Below are 23,977 nucleotides of genomic sequence, written 5' to 3' on the forward strand. Positions count from 1 at the left end.
AAAACATTAATTGATTTTCTTGTTTATTCACAATTCCAAATGCCAAATTCCAAAGAAAACTTTCCCAGTCAAAAGATCATAATGGAATTCATGTAAGAGGTTTACAAGAAAAAGGCAATTCAGCCCATTTGATCTCAAATTTCCAGAATACCCACCAAGTCTTATAAATCAAATTGCAATTACTTGTGCTTGTACATAAATATACAAACTAAGTTTAAAAATATATATTCCTGCAGATTTCAAGTTCATTGTTGTTAGATGATAAGCTTGAAAGGTAAGTTCAGCATGATTCTGTTCTGCGTAGAATATTCCCCGAACTGAAGTCCATACTTTAGACTAATGAGGTTTTGGTTTATTGCACAGAATAACTTCCACATGAAGTATTCGTAGGACAGAGAGCATTCCACATATCTGCAGTTTGCTGCTGCACTTTAGTATCATTGCCATAGTCCAAAAGATTGCCATTCCACATGCCTATACCACGAAGACCAAATTCCTTTATGTACGCTGCCTTCAGTGAGATGCTCTGAGGATCATCGTACCACACCTGATGAAATACTTTATCCACCTGCCAAAAAAGCAAAATAACCCGAGCAGTGAAGTTAAGTCAAGTGCTCAACACAACATGGTTGTAAATCTCCCTCTGACCAAGACAGCTATGATAATCAGATTTTACTTCACATTCACTCATCTCAAATTAAATTCTCTGATCTCCCTCGATTACTTAAAGCAGTCTTTTTGGTGCTCACTTATGCTAAATACCCTGAAAGACTCAGTTGTAAATGGAGTCAACTCTACCTAAGTATTTGATATTCGTATACCTGGCGATGCTCTTTCAGCAGAGAATTTTTGCTCCGATAGAATATCATCTTTAAAAAAAAAAAAAGGCTCATCTGCTAAACATTCCTTCTTTCACCTATAACATCCCTCCAACTTCCCTGGACCTCAAGACTGCAAAAAATGATTTTGTTTAGTTTTCCCTTTTAAACTTTAATCTATTTTAACATAACCCTAATCTATTGTAACTTCTCCCTCTCATTTTGATATAAAATGATTTATCCTTGTATGCAGTACATTATTTTCCCAATGAATTAGATAAGAATTTAATGAATGAATCTCCATAAAGTGCAAATTGCCTCCTTTGTTTTCCATTAAGCTTTATACCTTTATAAAGGCGAGTTGGCTTTGGAATTTGCACATTAACTCATTTCCCTAGCAATTCTTCATGTGCACACACTGGACATTCTGAACTGCACTAACTACTTCGAACTAGAATTAAACACCTTCAGTTATAAAGCAATGTATTGGTCGGAATATTAAATATATGATCAACAATAGATTTTATTTGTATTGTTTACCTGGTAGATATAGTATGGAGCTTTTTGAACATCATCCCATATTCTGCCACTGGTTGACATCTTCACTTGCTTCATTAGTGTCCTATAAGGAACTTGATGTCCAGCAGCATCACTGCAAGGGGCACCCATAAAAGCAACCTTGGGTATTGTGCATCTAACACCCTGCAAAGCACAACAAGACACAAATGTAAATTCTGTATTTAGGAATACAGCTGAGCCTACTTCCAATAGACAATTTTTTTAATGCCCCTAAAGTGGTAACTCCAAAGAGGCAGCAACATGAATTGGTGATTCCCAAGAACAGGGAAGTACACACAGAAGAAAGACAATGGCCAATTAAATTTACTACAGACAATGTTTAGATACACAAAAAGGTTTTTAAGTCCAAACAAATGTGTTTCTGAATCTTAGCTCCATTAGGATATGGTATCTCTTTGCCTCCTCACCATATCCTTTCTCTCTCCAGAATGTTAGGTTCCTCATCCCTCAGAGGATCCAGTTCAAAATCTTCGTCCATCTTCAAGGCCCTCCACGGCCTTGCCCTCTCCTACTTCTCTGACCTGCTAACCCTTTATCAACCTATCCGCTCCCTCCACCCAGCAGGCTCTAGTGTGCTCCATGTCCACCGCCTGGCCTGCCCCACCATCGGGGGTCGGGCCTTCAGCCTCTCTGCCCCCACCCTCTAGTACTCTATCCCACATTCCCCTCAAGACCCTCCTCTTCGGCCAACCTACTAGCATCTCCGCCCTCCACTCTTCACTTAAACCCCCCTCCCCCCAAAAAAGGCAATGAGGACCATTACTATTAAGTTCATGCCAACCTCCTACATTTTAGATACATTTCTGTATTTCATAAGCAGTTAACCTGTGTCAATGTTGTTAATCCCCTTCATTTCAATTAAATTGTCTTGAAGTCTTTTTCAAATGGAAGCTGAGCCAACTTCCAGTAAAAGTTGTACCACTGCCTTAATACAACTGCATTTCTTGATTTCTTACTGTCATATTAAATAGAAGAAATAAAATAACAGGTAAATATAGCTCCTTACCTCTATCAAGCTCACACAAGTATAATCATAACCATACCATGGAACTCCCATCACAAGCTTTTTAGGATGAATATTCATCCTGATATATTCCAGGTAAGCTAAGGGGAAAATTGCAGAGAATTATTTTTTATAACAACCAAAAAAAATCTCACACGCAGATATCCCTCCCACGTCTACATAAAACAATACCCTTGCATCCTACCATATTGCACGTACATACCTTTCAAAGTCTGGTTATAGGGAGCATTGGCCATTGCAATGCAATCTCCCCAGATTTGACTCTGTTCATCATAGGACATCACAAATAAAAAATCGCAAGATTCTGCAATAGACACATAGTCATAGCATCGGCTATCAATGCAGTTTGGGGACCAAGCAACATCAAACGTGACCTAAGGATAAAAGAGTGATCAAGAAAAGAATCAATTACAATTCAAGTACTATCACAGGAAAATCATGATGAAATGAAAAGAATCAGCAACTAAAGAGGTGAATCACCAGGATATACTAAAATCGAAAGTCTCTTCACTGCAAGTGAAGCGCTATATGTGCAAAATACATTTCTATTTGCTTTGTACTGATGGTGATTACCATTTCCACTGGGCTTTCCTCTCCTCTTTAAACAGAGGCATAGCTAAGCTATTTATCATGAATGTATTATTCACCTGTGATCCAGGTATTCTGCGGTGGAATGCTTCTGTTGTTTCATTGACCAGTGCAGTGAGTGCAAAATACTCTTGGGAACCCTTTGCAACAGGGTACTCCAGGTCCAGATTGATTCCATCCATAAATTGATTTTTTGCCAACTGCACTTGTTTATTGATCCAAGCTGTTCGATTAGCTTGATCTAGAATATCCTTTACTGGAAGATACCCTGAACAACCAGAATCAAATGTGAGGACACTTCAAGTGTATATAAACAATGCATTTTTTGTAATCGAACAATTAAGGATAAGGGATCAGGTACATCTGTGAATTGGAGCACCCTAGACTATTAGCGGAGCTATTTAATCGATTTCTAAACTGAATGAAAAGCATCAAACGCAGTAAATGTTTTTACTTTTTGTTCATGAAGTGCATTTTTTAAAAAAAACCTCCAGTTCATTGTGTGCTGCAATGAAGTGGGTGTCAATAAAAAACAGAATGCACTGTACAACCGTATTAAGACTATTTGTTGCAATATTCTTTCACTTGGTTCAATACTGTAGCATGTATCACAAGACGTCTGTGACAAAGTTCGTTCTTACCTTTCAGGACGACACGAGCTCCTTTTGAATGAGCGTAACACATAAGTTCGGCGTCATATTTTCCAAAGGTGGCCACAGTCGTGACCTTTGACCAGTCGTAGTGCTGCCAATCCTTTTTGCCAACATCAAAGACAAACACCTAAACCCCCCGTCCCCCCAAAAAAGGCAATGAGGACCATTACTATTAATAATTGTCAATAAGAATCAGTGTTCTTCATTTTTACAACGACTTGCATGTATATATAGATAACATCTCACCTCAAATTCTCTGGTACCAGTGATGGGTTTGCACAGAGCAGAGTCTGTACAGGGACATCCACTGCCACAGGTGAACAGCACCACACACACCAGCACTGCCAGAGTGAGGACCACACTCTGCTCCATCCTCACAACTTGTCTTCTTTCTGTCTTTCTTTTTCTTTCTTTCTTTCTTTCTTTCTCTCTCTCTCTCTCTCTCTGTCTTTCTCTCTCTCCCTCTCTCTCTTTCTTTCTGTCTCTTTCTTCTTTTCTCTCTCTCTTTCTCTCCCACTCCTCTCCCTCTCTTTCTCTGGGATTCAGATTCTCAGCATATATTCATTTCTTTTTTTTTGACCCGGACGTAATGAATGATGTCAATCTTTCAGTGTCTCCTTTTCCTTCCGTCTGTCACTCTCTCTCTCTCTCTCTTTCTCTCAAATTCACTCTCTTTCTCTTCTCCCTTTTGCCTCTGACCCTCTCACACTCTCTCTCTCTCTGTTCTCTCTTTCTGTCCCGTGTCTCACTGTTCTTCTCTCTGTCACTTACACCCACTCTCTCTCCCTCCCTCCCACTCTCTCTCTCTCTCCCTCCCTCCCACTCTCTCTCTCTCTCCCTCCCACTCTCTGATTCCTTCACTCTCCCTCTCTCCCTCCCACTCTCTCTCTCCCTCCCTCCCACTCTCTCATTCCTTCACTCACTCTCTCTCCCTCTCACTGTCTTCCTCACTCAAATCTCCCACTCACTCAGTCTCTCAGATAAGCTCTCTGTGTATCTCACTGTGACTTGTAAAATAGATGGAGAGATGATCCCATCTGGTGTTATGAGGACACTCTCTCTCACTGTGATTGTGGAGTCCCTCTGCCCCTGTTAATGAAGCACTTTCTTTTTTCTCTTTCTCTCTCACTGACTGCCTGACCTCACTGACTCACTCATTATGAGCTGTACACAAACCTCCTCCTCTGCTGCTGTTGACCAAGCACTTGACCAAGGCTGACTGACCTTCCAGTCTGGTCACTGGTTACAGCAAACATTATAACACCAGATCAAACATCCATCCAAGTATACATTACTGCTGGAAGTGACCTTTCCTGCAACCTCACTGGCCATGGTTAGGATGTAATATATACTGTATATCTTAAAATGTTCCTGCATTTACACTAGAGCAACCCATCCATCAATCAGCATCATGTAAGATCAGCAACCAGTGCCTGATTCCCCCCCCCACCCATTGGGGTGCAACTCACAACATTATTGTATAGAGTACACAGAGGCTCCTGTTTTGAGTTGTGTGTGAACAATACACCAAACTACAGCAAGTTTCGTTTCATTATAAAACAACATTATACAACAATGCTCACTAGATGGCAGCATAAGAATTCGATCAAAATAGACTTTGCTGTAAACTGACAATTGAAAGTAAAGTACATTAAGAATTGTATGTCCTTTTTTGCCTAATGTAATGAATTCAGGGGATTCTGTAATTAATTCCATTACTTGTTAATTTGTATAATGATGTGTATCTGTGTGGCAGATAGTCAACTCAATCCACAAATTAGACCCCTCTGAAACTATTTCACAGACCCAAGAGATACTTCTTCACACAGAGGGAAATTTATGATTGGAATGGTTAACCAGGGAGGGTGATTGAGGCCAGAAAGTTAAACTAATTTGAGTGAAACAACTTTTTTTTTGGTCAGCCTGGTGTCTACCAGGGTGCAGAGCGAACCCACTACTGTCAATACTCCAATTCCCCCAGAGACTGGATTAAATCCCGGCAGATTTCATATGGCAAATTGATCATGTCATCATCCATGCATCAGTATTACATAAGATATTATCACTCCGACTCAGCCCCTCCCTTGCCTCCTTCAAGACCTGTCTCAAGATACTCCTCTTCGACCCTGCCTTTGGTCACCCTCCGACCCCTCCACTCCCCGCCCGCCACACCCCTGATCCCAACCACCAGCTCGGGTACAGATCCCTTGTTGTTGTTACTTTGACTTTGTCAACAATTCAGTTTAATTCTGCTGGTTTAGTTGCTGTCAGTATTTCCAGCAATGTGAATAATTTATGTAAATAATTTGAAAATGATCCTTTTTTGCACTTGCTGAGCGGTGAAAACTTTATTAGAACATATTAAGGAACATTCCAGAACACTGAATTGCTTAAAACATTAATTCTCAATTTTTCAAAAAATTGTGGTATTACATTCATGATTATAATTGAAGTAGTAGTCAAACTGATGTGTAGTTTATGCTGTAATATCCTTCATGCAGACAAGATAACTATATATCTTTTTGTTCAAGCACAGTCACTATGGGAATCCACAAATCTTCGTAAATCAGCAGACTTCTTACGAAAACTCAATTCTTCAAATCTGCTCATGGAGGAATCTGTTGACATATGCAAGATATGTTTAAGTAGAGGCAGATTTAGAGAAAATAATAATAATAATCCTTGCATTTGGTATAGCGGCTTATCACGTCTCCAAGACGTCTCAAAGCACTTCACAGAATATACTGTAAGGTGTATTGACTGTATATTTTGTGGGTGAAACGCGGCAGCCAATTGCGCACAGTGGTGTCCCACAAATAGTCGTGGATTTAGTGATCAAATTATTATTATTTTTTTAAGGAATTATGGCCCCAGGAAAAGCAATCTGCCGATCGACTAAGAAGAGTTAAAAGCAAGTTAAAATTAGACAGCAAAAGTCCTTTGATCTGATGTTCCCTCTGGAAGGGGGTATTGCTCTGGTTTAACTCTCACAGTAGAAATTATTATGATCATACACAATTTAAATGTACATGAAGTCTACTTCCTTTAAAAGAGTGACTGCTTTAAAAGTATACACCTTGATCAAAATAATACCACTATAAAACACATAGGATATGTACACTTACTGGATGATACACAGTGGAAAGAAACAGGCACGGATACTCTTTCAGTTGGTGAACATCCTGAGAAACAGCGTGGGACTGGTTCAACTGAATAGCATCTGGAATCTACCCCTTCATAATTGATCAATTCTTCTAGTTCCACGTATTCTTGGCGAACTTTGCAGTCTGCAATCAAAGAAAATGTATATTTGTTGTTTTACAAAAACTTCAAATTAGATTTCTTTGTAACATAAAATGATTTGAAAGTATTTCAGTTCCTCATACCATCTTTGCAGGACTCTCCTGTACACAACCATGATTGGAAGAAGCGATCAACACTTTCGGTTTCTTCTTGATTTGGCATTAACATCTTTCTCTCTCCGTCATTATGTCCACAAATACCACATGTCCTCTTATTCATCTGGTTCACTCTAACCTTAAAATGCAATTAAAATAAAACATTTATTAGTGCAATTTAACTACAATTCAAAACAGTTTATTTGACAAATTCTCTCATTGGTCAGGTGAGGTACCTGGACTTTGTTCCCATCGAAGTACACCAAATCTAAATTCATCTGGGTTGCTTCCAAAGTAATTCCAGTGCTGTTTTTCTGAATCCGAACAACACCTAAAAGAAGGAACATTTGTAGCTTTGAAGTCTTATAGTACAAACCTAAGACATGTGGATTGAAATGTATTGTATATTAAAGATTTGGAATTGAAAGGACTAGTTGAGGTATACATCAGCCATGATCTAATTAAATGGCGGAACAGGCTCGAAGGGTTGAATGGCCTACTGCTGTTCTTACGTCCTATATAATGAGACTGCTGGGTTGAAGTAATGCTTTCTGTGACAGGATGAAACTGACATGTTCTTTTCAGTTCGTCATACCATCTTTGCAGGACTCTCCTGCACACAACCATGATTGGAAGAAGACATCGACACTTTCGGTTTGTTCATCCATCACAGGATTTTATTCTGGCTCAGCTGCATTCCTGCCTCTGAGTCAGAAGGTTGCAGGTTCAAGCCTTCATTTCATTATAATTCAATGGTGACAGAATAGATTTGCATAGTGTATTGCCCTTGTTATTATCTTCTATAGTAAGCCTACCTTTGATGTTTTTTGTGTATCATTTTATTATATCAGAATAAGATATCTCAGCTATGGATACCTCCTGACAAGAGGCCATTTCTACAGTTAGTGGGCAGAATAGTAGATCGTAGAACATTTGTGGGTAGTGCAAATAGAACAATTGCTTGAATAAATAGTCAAGTGAAATAGTAATACTGTTTCTTTTCGATGGTTTTGTAAGAATGAATAATCATTGTATTTGATATAGTCCCTCTAATATCTAAATGTCTCAAAAAGCTTCACAGGAATTACTATCTAGTGTACAAATGTGTAGGTAAACACATCAGCCAATTTGCACCACAGCAAGGTTGCACAAACACCCATAGATTGAATAATCAATTCCTCTGGAGGGTTGTTGGCTAAATTAATACGAATATCTCCCTCTCCTTTTGAATAGTATCATCGGATCTTTAACATCCGAAGCACAGCACCTTTACAATCCAGCACTTCCCCAGTATTTAAACATATTGCCAGCCTAGACTATGATTTGAAAGCCTCAAGATTGACAAATAATTCAAAACCAAATTATACTGTTAGCACTGATTCTAAAATAAATACATGGGGATATGAAGCCTTTAACCATATGGTATCAAATAGTGAGCAATGTTGACAGTCAGCTAATAGGTCAAGCATACTCAAATATATTGTTCGGTTCCCATATTAAAAATCTTTACAAGTCTAAGAAATATTCTGTAGTACTGTACAGTAAACACTCACCTTGTTCAATTATGGGTAGAGAACTCATTGAGCGCTCTACACCGTTAATTAACAATTTAACGTCTTGTCCTTCAGGTTGTGCTTCAATGACCCTGTTTAGAAACAAACCACAGATTCTATTCAGAAAAGTGCATATATCCTGAAGTGGATCTGAATTTAAACCAGTGATTTGCTTGGATTTTCAGAAGGTGCTTTCACTACATGCGAAGCATTAACAGAAGATCAAACCTAATGACACGAATGGCATTTTGAAAATTGTCAACAGTAAACAAGATATGATTATGAATGAGGGCTAAATCCCTTTTTTGGGTTAATGTCTAGGAGAGTTCCACAAATGTCTTTTCTGGACCAGTTGTTATTTACAATGTTCTTAAATGGCATGCGGAGATTAATCTGCTAACAAAATATGTCTAACTGTATCAAATCACAGTAAAAAACAATGCTCTCCAGTTAATAAACTAACTTCTAATAAAATATGATAACTGTATCCAGTTAGTATACCCTACAGACTCTGCCATTGATAATATTTCAGTTCTTCCTATTCTTTAAATCTTTAAATTGCATACTGTACTGTAGTGTGGTCATTTGGTTGAAACATGAGTTAATAGCATTAAAGATCACTTCTGATATTACTTACATATTGGGATTTGACAACACAAGTGTTATTGATTTCCTTGATTGATCCTTAGCACGCTTCATCAACAAGATAAATGATGGAGATTGTGAACAGTCTTGGGTCAGCACATAGTGGCAATCATTAGGTATCTGATAACTTAATGTCTGATTGTCGAATGTACGAATTCTTCCTGGTTCCACAAAACACTCCTCTGCAAAAATATCAAATATGTTCCAACATTTTGTGAATCTACACATTATACAAGTCTTTCTACCAATATTACTACAATTCTACCTGCTTCAGTTGTAGGGAATATGATAGCTGCAATTACAGTTCATATTCTGCATTATTATATCAAGATTATGAATTTTATTTTTTCCTGAAAATCATGCAGTTTTCTGCAGAGTTATGTCTCTGTTCCTAAGACATAGTTTTTCATCTTTAGCACAATATTTTGTTGCATAATACAGTATGTGTATAATTCCAAAGCTGGTGAAAACAGTAAATAGTTTTAGAAGAGGAATGCAAAATCTTTCATGCTTTCATGTATTAATTCACCTTTCTTAGACTGATATCCACATATTAAGGTTTGAACTCACATTAATTTTAATGTCTTTTACATTATGTTAAGATTGAAATAAAGAAATGGAACCCAATAAATCAAGCAACTCAGCAAAACGTAAATAATGGAGGTGAAAATGGAACAAATAATTACGTTGGTTCACTGTCAGAAGTATGTCAGGAATTTCAGTGATGGATTTGAATCCTCTTGCTCTTACTTGTAGAGGGAATGCACTAACGGTAACTGCTAAAGGAATTTGGGCACCTTGATAAAAGACTGTCCTCTGAAACAGAAGCAGAGGTTCTGTGTTATTCTGGCATAAAAACAAGAATTCTCAAAGCAAAGAAATAAATTTCTTAAAGTACAAACAGATAAAGTAAATATAGATTGCAATACCTTGGGTACTTTAACAATGGTATCGATAGTTCGTGGTGATGTTAAAGCAACCAGCAGTGTAATCTGTCGAGAAGGATTGCTTTGATATCTTTGTGACCATCCTAATGCATAGGCAATTCCTGGTAATGATTCTCCAATCCTGAACCCAGATAACAAGCATCATTTAGCAAAGTCATTGTTTTCTACAACATAGAAGGTGCACAATGAGATAGATATATTATTCTGATGCTTACATTCTTCCAGATGTTATCAGCATCTCAGGAATCCTGGACCATTGCAAGTTGATCTTAATTGCTGGGTGGCTTGCAAGGCTACCAGTTGAAGCCTTAACGGAAACCTTATAACTCTGGCAGTTTTCACCCCATCTCAATAATGCCTAAACAATATTTTTTGAAAAGATTATTTTTAATGAATAATGGGAAATATTTTCCATGTAGATTCAAGTAGCTACAGAAGAATTGTCTATTACCATTGCTTTATGTCCATGAGGCATTATACCATCAGCACAGATTTTCCACCTGCTATCTTCAGCCAGTTCTACCACACGCAAGTGAACTCTGGGTTTGCGATCTGAAACCTCTGCGTATCCAGTGATCTGATAGCCTTGCTGTTTCCTGTCAATCCTTACGGATCGAAGAAGGATGGTGAGAATAGGGGAGCCAGCGCTCCTGATGAGTTCGCCCTAGGTTTACAAACAAATATATTTTAAAGTGATTAATTAGACTGGAGCTCATCTAAGTTCTCAAGCATCCTGGAACTTTACTGTTGAGCAGAAGACAAACCTGGCGAGATGATCGAAGAATTGATGAACTGCCACTGCTTTGTGTTTGCCTTAAACCAGATGGATTTTTTCCTGACAAACTTCTCATTGAGATTCTTGTGCTTGAACGCTAAACAGTTCAGAAAAAAAAGTTACACAGTTATGTGACTTAGAGGCAGATATCATGAATTGGGAGTAGAATGTTAATAGGGATAATGAATACTTGGCAATTTCCCATCTTTTAGTAAGTGTAGCTTAACTATAGACATTATAAGATGGGCAAAAGCTGTCCATCTACGGTTATGGGGTTTTCTAACATTTACAGGTATTAAATACAAATACTGTATAAAATATAGGCATGATATATTGAACATGTATCGTAATTATACACTAATCTAGGCATACATTGTACATGATTAAATCAGGTTTCAGCCTGATTGCCTCACTATTGTTTTTGGTAAGTCAGATGTCTGATACATGCGGAAAACATGCTTAACAACATCCAAAGCAGACTGAGAGTTCCACACAAGTTTGCATTCTCCATCTGGAAATTTCCCTGTGTCTGGAATGTGAACTCTCTCCCCAGAACAAACACCCTGTTTATCTAATTCCAGATAGTATTAGGCACAGATTGACAATGGCGAAGGGGACCCTGAAAGATGTGATGTGGTGCTAAAACAGGCTAAAACCACAGAGTTTACTATTGTAAACACAGCCTGGTAAACTTCCCATTGCTTGCCCAGCTAGATCTACCCTACCCATTAGGGTTTTAGCTTGCATAGTTAATAAGAGCCCAGTGGTAAGAATCCCGGCCCATAATATGACAAAATCCTCTATATATAAATGCAGAAAAATAAAACTGTTTATCAGAAATAAACTCTGCCCAGGGTTCAAATTATGTTAAACACGTTTTAGAGGAGTGATGGGTGGTGATGGAAACAATGAGGTTGTTAGGGAAGGCTGCTCATCGTGAACAGGGTTTCCCTGGTGATGGTCTCAGTGGACACAAGACCACTTTGAACAGAATATCTGCAATGAGAATTTGGAAAATATTTTTGTGCGAACTTGTTTAGTTAAACAAACTTAAACTAGAGATTAGTCTATCAAGCCTGTTAAATTTAGAATAAATAAATTATGTAAATTTATACCACAATACCACAGGACAAGTCAGCATGAATGCCAAGATATCAGATTAGAGAGTGGTCTTACCCTACTGCGCTGTGTTGATGTGAACCGAGGCTCGGAAACTCCTCCTGCCATTCTTTGCTGTAATTTGTAAGAAAGAAGATTCACACTATTAAGTATTCCTCCATGGACTGTTAAACATCAATCGTATAAATGTTACTGTCTCTTTCGGCACATAGATAGTTGCAATTAATATCCTTCTTAGAAATAAAATGTTTGAGCAGTTTAAAGAATTTAATTTCATCAGTAAGACTGTCCAAACTGTGTCCCATGGGTGTGGACAAGAATCACATAGATGGTAGATGTTACAAAGACTAAAAGCTGTTTTGGTTATTTTAACAAGAATTGACACAACGACAGTAGTGTTTGAAATAATCATAATAATCATCCAAGCACTTGATAGAGCTCCTTTAATATCAGGTTAATGTGCCTAATAGGATTTAATGTAAAAAGTGTAGCGACTGTGTATTTTGTGGACATTAAACTATTTGGTCAAATATAAAGGAATGTTATTCCTACTGTTTCAGTTTGCTGATTTGACAATCGGATTAACAAAAGTAAAATGAAAGACTTTACTAAAGTAAATATTGACTCTTAGAATTTTTTGACTAGAAATTCAACATCCGAATCATTAATTATCGATGTAAGTTATATATATATTCTTATTGCTTAAATCATTTTCAATATAAATTACTGGCAAGTGCTACCAGCTTTCCTGTGCCTACATGAACACCTGCGTTTCCAGATTATTCTATAGCATGCTTTATATTTTCTTAATGGTCCTTGCATTTGATAAATAGCTAGTGCCTTATCACGTCGTTGAGACAACAACTTGCATTTAAATTGCGCCTCTCACACAGAGCAGCGTCCCAGAGCGCTTGACAGTGGCGGAGCATGATGCCAAGACTTCTCAAAGCGCTTCACAGAATGTACTGTAAAGTGAATTGACTGTATAGTCTGGGACGCTACCCAGCGTGAGGGGCACTATATAAATGCAAGTTGTTGTTATATTTTGTGGGCATTATCAGTTTAATGGCTTGCCAATGAGATCGTCCAGTGAGAATGGTTACCTGATCACTCCAGGTTTTGCTGCTTGTTCTCCTGCTGCTGCTACTACTGCTGCTGCTGCTTCTCATTTGCATTCTGTTATCGTCTTGTGTTCTGCTGCTTTGTAGCCGTCTGCTGCTACTGCTGCTGCTTGATGTCCTCAGTCTTCTTTCCGGTGTGCGAAGGCTGTCATTTATTTCATCAGGGGAATCACTGCTTACAGGTGTAATGGTGCGATGCCCAGAAGCATGTGTTAGTCTCCTGGAACTGGATGAAGAACTGCTGCTCCAAGAGAGACGTGTTCGACGCTGTGGTCAATCAAATACATGGAGGATTTTAGGTAAAATCGTTGTAATTGGAGAAATAAAAGGGATGAAAAAAGGGATTCTTCAATTGTTTTATTGTTTTATGCGTAGAACATATTTTGGCAGGCATATGATACGTATAAAATACGTATAAAATAGCAACAGTGCATTGAGTGCATCAAAAACAGGAGACAAACCTGTGTGGTCGTCATAAACTCTCCTTCCCGAATTCTTCCACTTTGCACTTCTTCTTTGTCTGTCAATCGAATCACCTTTGAAGCTGCTTTGGATCCTGTCTGTATTTCCAGCACGATTTTTTCAATTTCTGACTCCCAATGAACTGAAAAGAACAGGTTTATTGTAAATCATATGTTGCCACCAATATGTAATGTTGAATTGACTTGGAGGTCATATAGTCTAGGCTGACACTCCAATTCAGTGCAGGGATGTGCTCCATTGGTTTAGGTACCATCCTTTGGATGAAATGTCAATCTGAGGTCATTCAATTCATGGCTGTTTGTGGGACAATTCTGCGCAAAATGTTTCCACCTTCATCCACAAACACACAGGTACACCACTTTACAGTATACCTTGTGAAGCTCTTTGAGACGGTTTCCCGACGTGAAAAAGTGCTATAGCAAATGTACAAATTATTTTCTCTTTACCTGGTTTGATGGTTACATTAACAGCATGCTGGCCAATGAGACGGTATAATAGACAATTTCTGATGAAGGCAGAGCTTTTCATTCTAGCATCCAGACAAACTTCTAGTCCAAATTTAGTTGTTCTAACACAGGTGTGATATGTAGAGGGACTTGGGATACGTGGTCGCTGCTCTTCAGAGGATGACAATTCTTGAGATATTGTTTCTGGAGACCACCGTGGCTGCAAAGACACAAGAAACCGTAACTCATTTGTAAGAGCAAAGCCTGACTTTTATTTTACTATTATGCCAGGCAGCTTAGTATCATGTGTTTTCCATTTCAGCAATGGCCATCCCTAAAAACGGAATCATCAAAACAACAACAAGATTCCATTTATAAAGCGCCTTTCACGTCAGGAGGACGTCCCAAGGCGCTGAAAACAAATACAGTGTACTGCAGAGATGCATAGGAATTTAAACCTGGATCGATGTCTCACCTCATGCTAGGTTTTAAAAAAAGGAAAGGCACTTACAATGCTTCGTCTAGCCTCTTGCGTTGATGTGTGCTGTGATTTGAATTCTTGCCTTGTAATGCTGGCTTCACTTGTTATGGGTAAAATGGGCATCATTTTTGCTGCAGATAACTCCTCAATATTTCTTGAAACAGCAAAAACCTGGGAACTACACGTTAAATATTCAGAATTAGATACCTAATGATTACAATCAAGCTCAGCTGGCTATAGTAATTGTCGATGGAAATTGATACAAATTGGTAACTGTTAAGCAATATATGTTATATATATATAAACAAAATAGATTTTTCTTAACAATTTTAGCCATCCATGGCAACCCAGAAATTGTTCATTTGTGTAGCCATTGAATCATTTAAAAAAAAAGTCAATAGAATCCAAAGGAAATCAGAAAAAAAAGGTTTTTATGAATCCTAGTTTAAAATTATATTAAGGAAAATATTGTTATTTACCTCAGAGATATTATTTTGTGCTCCTCTACAGATGGTTTACTCTCAATCTTGAGATTTCTTTCTTTTATATTTATTTTTGCTGCTACATTTACAGGTTGATTTATACGGACTCTTGTTTGGAGTTCAACTCCTGCCTGGATGAAGGGAGTATTGATTCCCATGACTGCTCTAGTGAGTATAACCACACTGCAAAACAACACAGAGAACATTAAATTAGACAAATGTAATAATCCATGCATTTGCATCCTTGAAAATTTATAATGAAGAAAAAGCCCACTATGGATATCAAAAATAACATCTCAATAATATTTAACCTAATTTGTTTTTACTCGATATTTTCTGTGAGTTTTTTTTAAGAACAATCATGTGAAATACATACCTTGGGGTGATGTCTAGTTGAATGTTGGCACTCATCAATTCAGAGATTCTAGATAAGGAGGAAGGGGTTGTCTGTGCTTGAACTGTTTGAGAGAAGGGAGTGTAGAGTTAGTGATGATTGCTTAGTTTCCTGCAACATACCCAGTAGGAGAGAAATGTCTCTTCTAATTCCTGTATTGCTATAAGAGTTCAAACTACTTAGCAATTAATGGTTATCCATGATGAAGAAAACACAAAATACTGCAGATGTTGGAAATCTAAAAACAAAAACAGAAGTTGCTGGGAACATTCAGCAGGTCAGGCAGCATGCCTGACCCTTTTCCCTGTCCTCTACCCCATTTTTGCCTTTGTTTTCCTTGCCCTGCCTCTCCCTTATCTGTTAGCCCTTAAAAGCCTCTCCCTCCCAACATGCCTCAGTTCTGATGAGGGGTCGTGGACCTGAAAAGTTGACTCACTTTCCTTTCTCCATAGATGCTGCCTGACCTGCTGAGTGTTCCCAGCAATTTCTGTTTTTGTATCCATGATGAAGACTTTCCTGATACTCAACTCAAGTCCACTTTGACAAGCTACACCCATTCCTTGCCATGCTAGATGGAGTGTGGTAGAGGTCAGAGGAACACATGGACAGCATTCATTGAGAGGATAGTTGCTGTATTACTTGCCCTCCAAACTAAAGAAGGAACTGATGAATGAAGGGTCACTCCGATAAATAAAGTGGGAATAGAAGCTAATATTACCATTGATTTTGGCCACTGCAACAGCAGAAGAAATCAAGGACAGTTCCATGGGCAGACCTAGGCCTGTAGGTACAATACGTCGAACCTCAGCTGCCAGCAATGCTTTAGAAGGATGTGCTTTAATCCCCCTTTGGAGTTGTTCTATAGATCTCTTTATTTGGTTTTGCACTGAAGTGCCGAGTGTCTGTGTAAAAAGGTGCAATAAGAGTGATTAGAGTCTATAAGCTATTCTGCTCCCATCGGCTCTATCTGGATGTACATTTTACAAATCATATGTTGTACTGCTCTCTGGTTACCTGAGTGACTTGTTGGATGTCATCCTTTCTGAATTCAATGAAAGCTATTTCTTGGCCAAATAATTTGAAGTGTGCTGATGCGAGAGGTACTTCATCAGGCAAGGATTTCCATCCTGAAAGCTGCAAAAAAAAACATTCAAAATGAATGAACAAACTTTAAATTCACAAAACCCTAATCTATCGCAGGGACAACATTTTTGAAAAAAAAAGATAGTGCTAAATTGTTCTTACCATTTTTAAAATACGCTGAATCTTTTCAATATTCGGCCTGCCAGTGAGTGTTACTCTATTTCTCAGTAGGGCTTCCTGAAGACCATCTGCTCGCAAGCCAACCTTGGTGCATTGAACAAAAAAACATTTATTTTATTTTCCATGAAAACTCCATGTAGATGGTAAATATACGGAAAAGTTAAAGATCCATTTCAGATTGAATTAGTTTATTACCTCTGCAAGATCTACTGAAGAGCCAAGGGCATGACCTCGAACTTTGGCCAAAATTGATGTTGGGATAGCACTGCCAGCACTGTTTATTAGAAGCACTTTAGCAGCTGCTCCTGACATCAGATTATCTGAATAAGAAAGATACAATGAATTTCCCAGTTCTTGTGGCTTGTTAGCAAAAATAAATTGCAGCTGGCAAAATGTTGCAACAATCATTGAATCTCCAACCAGCATTTGAACCAAAGCCAATGACTTTTTTGTTGACAATCCATCTTTTTTAATTGACATAAATATGTATGTGTTGCATTACATGTAACATATTGATATACAGTACTTCAAATACAATCTATCCGATATTAGGTAAATCACAACACTATGGAGAAAATATACTGATTAAAAAATGATGTGGATATAATAGTGCAACAAACTGGATAATCTAAATTCTTAACTACTTCAACTGTAGCTATAAAACTTTAATTTACAAGCTTGCTGGTACAGTACTTACATCTAAATATATCAGCACGGAAAACCTTGCTGTATCGGACACCAAGTTGGTCAAGTTTGGGGCTTAGAAGCTTGACAGCCACATTGCAGGCAGCAGCCCTGTTAAAATAAACAGGAATTGGGTTACTGCATTGACTCAATAATGTTCAGTACAGAGTGATTGCTTCACTTTTTGGGGCATCTTTTGAGTGAGATGTTGCCAGTTCTTTAAATGTACATTACAGTTTCCACTGTTCAAAAAGAGATGGGAATTTCTCCTGGTTTAAAAAAAGATCAAGGTCATTGAGATGAGGTGTTTCAAGGACGTGACCAGACTCTATATAAAATATAAGGATTACTAATGTAATAATTCATAGTGCACACAATATGACAATTTCTCTTATTGGCAGCCTTAATTATCCAGGCTCCTCTGCTTTTTATTTTTCTCCTAAGTGCTTTTTAAAAGACGACAGGGCGAAAAAACAGGAGGCTTCAAAGTTAAGACTGATTTCAACAATTTTTGAAAATTCTAGAATCTCCGAAATGCTACCTTAATAGAATAAAGCTAAATTCACATGAAAGTTCAAGTGACTACAGGAGACACTAATTACTGGTGAAGTGTTATGAGACATTTAAAATCCGCAATAGCTCATCAATAGCATTTTTGATTGCTGTGGACTACAGGGGGAACATACTAACCATCCAGGAAAATATTTGTTAAATCGGATAGTCATTTTGTGAGCCTGAAGAGGTTGAAAAGCAGGATGAATCCACTGAAATTTAACCCCAACATTTTGTGCACCTAAATCCCCTATGGTAATTGTTCATTATCATATGTCTTCATTAAAATCTGTATATACTTACACTGAATTGAGAGCAGGTAGTGAGCTTCTTGATATAGCTTTCATGTGTGAATATGTAAAGCTGGCAACCTGTAAACTGGTCTCTTGTAGCAGAGAATTCGCTACTGCTGCTACTAAAGGTAAACCAGGTTGGGTAGAAAATAGCACTGCACAAGCCATCATTCGGACTTCAGGATGATTCCTTCGATTCATAAATATCTGCATGGTAATCTCTTGTGCCTGTCTCAAAAGAAAGAAGATAATGGCCACTATACTACAGCAGTACCATAATAGATTACTTGACCCAGTATAACAATATTATAATATTTATTTTGTAAATTAGCTGTGCAGTTATGTATATATATGATTTAAAACACTAAAATACACTAACAGAAACACTTGTTAATTTATTCTATATAAAAAAAGAAATATTTTTTATGGTATGGATTGATAAACATATGTTACGTTAAAGATTTTTTAAAAAACTTGAGTAAAGAATTGAGTAAAATAAGTTTGGTTTTACTGAAATAAAAGGAATGCTTCTCTTGCCTTTCTTGGGTCTCTCCTTGCAATATTGCGCAATGCAGACACAGCATCAATCTGAACCTTTAGTGGGAGACTCGACGCTGCACTTCCAAAGCCAGGCAAGAATTTCTGAATACGCTTTAAGCTTGTTGACTGTCCAGCATTACCAACTGCTTTGAGGCCAAGAACAATCTCTCGTTCGTGTAAACGACTGCCAGCATCGGCAAGCAGATCATGGAGTGGCTGGAACAACAAAAAAAAGCCTCTGTGAGAGTTTTGTGCAAACCATATAATAATCCAGATCATTTCTCACATTAAACCCATCATTTTACCTGCAGGACTTCTTCGGGGCAGGATTGTCGCTCTGCACAGAATCTGTTCACCACAGAACCGTAGCCCAGAAGTACAATTTTGCGAAGAATGGGAGATTGTTTTATTTGTTCGATGGAGAGGAGCTCCTATACAGAAGGCATACAAAGGAGATTAATCTTTTACTTTTCAAGCGTTGTAATGGCCACTATATGACAACGGTACTATGATAGATTACTTGACCCAGTATAACAAATATATTATAATATTTATTATGTAAATTAGGTGTGCAGTTATGTGTGTGTGTATATATATGTATAATGTATATATGATTTAAAACAATAAAATACACTAACAGAAATATTTGTCAATTTATTTTATACAAAAAAGGAAATATTTTTAGATGGCAAACATTAAAGCATTTGAATTAAAGTATTTCATTTGAAATGATCTGGATCTCACTCACTTTAGCGATAGGTACACTCTGTCGGTCGGCTTTGAGTTGTTGCATTGCAAGAATCAAAGCTTGAGCTGCTTCAATGGTTTTGATTTCCGAACTTTGAATTTTGCGTTTGAGCAATCTCAGGGAATCAGCTGTTCCTACAGCAGGAAGTGCTTCCAATAGCCATCGTCTACATCTAGGAAACCAAGTGAGAACATTTTCTTTCTATTCTATTCTATTCTATTCTATTCAATCCACCGTGAATCCTCGGTGTGTGGTTGGTCAGAGTGTCGTGGACTACTTTAAGTTTGTTGGGAATTTTGTAGCCATGGAGGCAAATGAGTGAATTTTGTAGCCATGGAGGCAAATGATGGGGATGGTTTCCACCTTTAGTGCATTGACATTAACCATTTCCTAGTCAGATATACTGCAGCTGCTGGTGCAGTATAAAGATTATCCCGGCTGCTCTAACAATACCATATATTCCAGCTGCAACTATTCGTGCCATTTCCAAATCCCACGTCAGCTTTCTTTGTATGATATTCTACTTTATTTGTATGAGGTTATCAGATTAATGGAGATTTAGGCGGTGGTGGGGTGGGGGGGGGTTGCATTTCGTGCTACAGAGCTGCATTTATTGGGCACTGGATTGCTCAGATTCTAATAGTCTTGGAAAATAGAGTGTGTTGTTATTCACTGCTCTAACTCATACAAGGGAAAATCAAATAATCATCAAAAACTTGTTTGGTTCCATTCTATTCGACTCCTTGACATAGAAATAATTGCTCCACAGGCACTACCCAGTCAAACAGCTATCCTGATATTGATCTTAGATTTTACAATTAATGTCACTGTGATTAATTAGTTACCTGTATTCCTCTGTATCTTGCCTGTCCATTGCGTTTGAAAATCGCCTCCAAGTTTTTGCAAGGGTTTCAAATGAGGCAAGTCGGAGAAGCTGGATAAGTTGAAGAAATTTATCTGGAGCATCTATTCGGACCTCCTGTTGGTTATACTGAGCCAGGTATCTCAAGATGTTAACGATCTACAGAAAGTAGGAAAGTGTAAGATATGAAGGTTTACATGTAAGAGACACACTGCATTTCCTAAAATAAAAATAGTGTTGGTAAATATTTACCTGTGCTTCCAGATTGTCGTATTTAAGCAATTGAATTGGTCTCTGGAGTATATCACGGTCAGTAACGTATTTCAAGCTTCCACGGGGCAAAAATTTAACCTGTGGCACTGGCACAGCTTCTGCTTTGATTTCGTTTAAAGTAAGGTCTTGTCTGCAAAGAAAAAGATTACTTAGAAACTAGCGATGCTGCGAGTGACAATAGATGGCAATATGGCAATAGATGGGGGAAGACATATAAACATTTAAAATGGAAATACTAGTGAGATTTTTCTTTTGGCAGCAGATAATTAGTAGGCTCTGATAAACAGGAATCGTTCCGAATCCTAAAGTCTAAAGCTGTAATATGTACACGGACTTACAAATGCCACATCATAGAAATAGTGCGACATGAATACCATAAAACAAAATAACGGAAATCATAAAAAAGGTGAACCCTCCATTATTATTGTAAATCAATGGGGAAACTCTGCACTTGATGTGAGCTCTGCCTATGGCTCATGTGATATATGAGGCAGTGTACCTGAGAGCAACTAATATCTGTGGCATCCCATATCATATCAGTCAACAGCTTCAAGAGGTGAGCAAAGATGTTGAAGGGGTTAAAACAAGAACATTTAATTCACAGTAAGATATTAAGAGTCTAAGCATCAAACACCTACCTTCCCTCCAAAATTACAGTTCCATCAAGTTCATGCAATGGTGTGAATTGATGCAATTCCCGTGAATTAGCCTCAGTAATGAGAGCACCCGATGATTTTGTGGGTTTCAGAACTTGGGTAATAGCCACAGTACCTCGGAGATTCTTGCCTCTCTAAAAACAGTAAAAAAAAATCATTCCTCTCCAAAATGTACTAAAAAACGAATATCAGAGTAGTTGGTCATGGCTTTATTAACTTATACTCTATCATAAGTCAGATAATTATAGTAATAACACTAACTCTTGCATTTGATACATTGTCTTATATTGTGTTCACAGGATTCACTGTAAAGTGGATTGACTGTATTTTGTGGGTCAAAAGGGGCAGCCAATTTATGCACTGCAGTGTCCCACAAACAACCATGGAATGAGTCACCAATTTTATTTGGGGAATCTGTTGGGTAAGAATCATAATCAGGCTTAAAAATCACTGCCAGATTCCAAATCAACGCACTGACAAAAAACAACTATCTGAGAAACTGCCTTCTCTTTTTGAATAGTGAATAGTACAACAGGTGGACCAGACCTCAGTTTAACATCTCATCCCAATGACAATTGCAACCCTCTCCCAGCTCTGCATTGGAGTGTCAACCTATACTATAAAAGCAATAATAAATTGGTCATTTTCAATCTACGACTGTTTGTGGGACAATTCTGTTGCAATTGGCTGCCGCGTTCACCCACAAATATACAGTCAATTCACTTTACAGTATATTCTGTGAAGCGCTTTGGGATGTCCTCCCGACGTGAAAAGTGCTATATCAAATGCAAGGATTATTATTATTATTATTATTATTATTATTATTATTATGTGATTCCAAGGTACTTATGGTTTTACAGAGGATTAAGGAATTATTATATTTAATAAACAATCTGGTCCTCAGCTTGAGATATGTAGATAACATAAAATAATCAGGAACTAACTCAAAATAGCATGTTTACCTGCTGACAGGAAATGCAGGGCTGTGCATAAGCCACACCTATTTGTTGCATGGCCCTGTCCTGACAATTGCTCAAGTCCTTTGATTTTGTTACAACAATATGGTTGGTCTTCTTGACCTCTTGAAGTATATATCTTGTATGGCAGATGCCTTCAATTCCAGCCTGGTGGAAAAAGCAAAATGGTTTATTGTAAAACAGCATGAAAAAATCTTATGCAAAACCTTGCGGTGAAGTGTGAGGTCTGAACCTTTACCTCTTGTAACTCATAGACATTTTGTGTCTTCTTAATGGTGATCTGAAGCAAGTTCAAAATGCCTCTGTGGATGTTGAGAATATTTTCTGGCAAGGTTTCAGGGGCATCGATCTTTCCAACTCGGCCATTGACGTATTCAAACCTCACAGGTCTGGTCAAGTCTGCTGCCATTCTCTGTGACAGTTTACTTGTTGTAGTCAATGGTACAGTGGGTGCAATGCCATTGAGCTCCTGAATCTGAGGGTCTTTTATCTGCAATACAAATGAGCCGAAAAGAAAATCATATAAATTTTCAAAGCCACTCACAGTGCTTGCCCTCCTTTTGCTTAAAATGGACTGTAGTTTAATGTTTCGATAAATTCAACAGTTAAAGCAAACATTTAATTAATTGTAAATATAAAGCATTTTAGCCAATATTTCAATTATTTTAGAGGAATTTTCTAAAAACAAAATGCGATTTGCCAACTGGAGATGATGTCTTGTAAATGCAGAGTGCAGTGAATGCTAAGAATTCCAAAGTTTTTTTGTGAAAAATTAGTTGACAGTAGATTGATGACAGTACAGTAGAAAAATTAGTTTCTTTACTTCAGTTACTCGAGTAAGTGATACTATATAATACTACACAGTGCAAAATTATATCCCAATTAATAATCAATCTGACAGTGGCTATGTTTTAAATTATTTGTTCACTTTTTTTTATTGGGCTTCTTTCAAATTTGCTCAATAACTCAATAACTAAGCATCAGATATATGAGAGTGGCTTAAATCTTTCTTTCTACAAAGAGCCTTGATACGTCCTCCTGACGTGAAAGGAACCACATAAATGCAAATTTGTGTTGTATTGCCCCTAATTCCAAAATGTATGGTGCCACCTTAGACCCTCAATGTGATTAATTTCTTGTAAGTACTCACATTATTCATATATTATTTATATTTATGAATTGTCTTACCATCATCAGATAGTTAGTTTGTGCCAGTGCGCTGATTTGTACTTTGGCAGTGATTTTTACACCTGCTCTGTTCAAGCCATTTTCTGGAAGCCCAGTCAGAACCACACCTTCATAGTTATAAACATAGGTCTGCCTTTCGCTGAAGTTGGGTTGTGAACTCTTTTCACTAGAATAGTGTTCTGTGAGCAAAACAGAATTATAGTGCAATATTGTTAGGACCACACAGAAATGAGCCCATATTGCAAAATATTAGTGTTAAGCAAGTAAAGTTATTCTTACCTTTTTTCGTCCTCTGACTCCCTAGAATTGAGAAACAAATAAAAGTGAGGACAAATGATTTAGTATTAAATATTCAAAAAATTTTCTACACATTTTTCTATATACTTTTCTAAATATTGTAGACAGAATTCTACAATTCTTTTATAATGCAGCAAA

The 23,977-nt window shown here is 37.6% G+C and overlaps 2 protein-coding genes across 2 annotated transcripts in view; both read right to left on the minus strand.

Annotated features, from left to right (window-relative positions):
• Positions 1-12: 12 nt before the first annotated feature.
• ctbs (chitobiase, di-N-acetyl-) lies at positions 13-4,223 on the minus strand. Its single transcript, NM_001292270.1, is given in 7 exon segments — positions 13-568; positions 1,359-1,520; positions 2,404-2,501; positions 2,624-2,795; positions 3,069-3,277; positions 3,651-3,789; positions 3,909-4,223. Coding segments are annotated over 7 exon segments (1,122 nt in total). The 5' UTR covers positions 4,035-4,223; the 3' UTR covers positions 13-352.
• A 1,758-nt stretch (positions 4,224-5,981) lies between these two features.
• The window catches only part of LOC103174801, a 56,408-nt gene continuing 38,412 nt past the window's right edge, over positions 5,982-23,977 (minus strand). The window contains exons 68-101 of the mRNA XM_042334977.1: positions 23,822-23,842; positions 23,543-23,721; positions 22,593-22,844; positions 22,340-22,501; positions 21,360-21,511; positions 20,701-20,851; positions 20,432-20,607; positions 19,587-19,758; positions 19,144-19,269; positions 18,836-19,054; positions 18,309-18,526; positions 17,467-17,564; positions 16,965-17,089; positions 16,752-16,853; positions 16,521-16,640; positions 16,225-16,408; positions 15,489-15,570; positions 15,110-15,295; positions 14,661-14,808; positions 14,150-14,369; positions 13,682-13,824; positions 13,203-13,487; positions 12,157-12,213; positions 10,970-11,077; positions 10,657-10,869; positions 10,421-10,563; positions 10,188-10,326; positions 9,945-10,074; positions 9,251-9,440; positions 8,614-8,705; positions 7,297-7,391; positions 7,049-7,199; positions 6,788-6,949; positions 5,982-6,280 (exon numbers count right to left, since the gene is read on the minus strand). Coding sequence (XP_042190911.1) covers positions 6,189-6,280; positions 6,788-6,949; positions 7,049-7,199; positions 7,297-7,391; positions 8,614-8,705; positions 9,251-9,440; positions 9,945-10,074; positions 10,188-10,326; positions 10,421-10,563; positions 10,657-10,869; positions 10,970-11,077; positions 12,157-12,213; positions 13,203-13,487; positions 13,682-13,824; positions 14,150-14,369; positions 14,661-14,808; positions 15,110-15,295; positions 15,489-15,570; positions 16,225-16,408; positions 16,521-16,640; positions 16,752-16,853; positions 16,965-17,089; positions 17,467-17,564; positions 18,309-18,526; positions 18,836-19,054; positions 19,144-19,269; positions 19,587-19,758; positions 20,432-20,607; positions 20,701-20,851; positions 21,360-21,511; positions 22,340-22,501; positions 22,593-22,844; positions 23,543-23,721; positions 23,822-23,842 — 5,093 coding nt within the window. The 3' untranslated portion in view covers positions 5,982-6,188. The remainder of the gene's footprint in view (positions 6,281-6,787; positions 6,950-7,048; positions 7,200-7,296; positions 7,392-8,613; positions 8,706-9,250; positions 9,441-9,944; positions 10,075-10,187; positions 10,327-10,420; positions 10,564-10,656; positions 10,870-10,969; positions 11,078-12,156; positions 12,214-13,202; positions 13,488-13,681; positions 13,825-14,149; positions 14,370-14,660; positions 14,809-15,109; positions 15,296-15,488; positions 15,571-16,224; positions 16,409-16,520; positions 16,641-16,751; positions 16,854-16,964; positions 17,090-17,466; positions 17,565-18,308; positions 18,527-18,835; positions 19,055-19,143; positions 19,270-19,586; positions 19,759-20,431; positions 20,608-20,700; positions 20,852-21,359; positions 21,512-22,339; positions 22,502-22,592; positions 22,845-23,542; positions 23,722-23,821; positions 23,843-23,977) is intronic.

The sequence above is a fragment of the Callorhinchus milii genome, unplaced genomic scaffold, assembly GCF_018977255.1.
Source record: "Callorhinchus milii isolate IMCB2004 unplaced genomic scaffold, IMCB_Cmil_1.0 Scaffold5, whole genome shotgun sequence".
NCBI lineage: Eukaryota > Metazoa > Chordata > Chondrichthyes > Chimaeriformes > Callorhinchidae > Callorhinchus > Callorhinchus milii.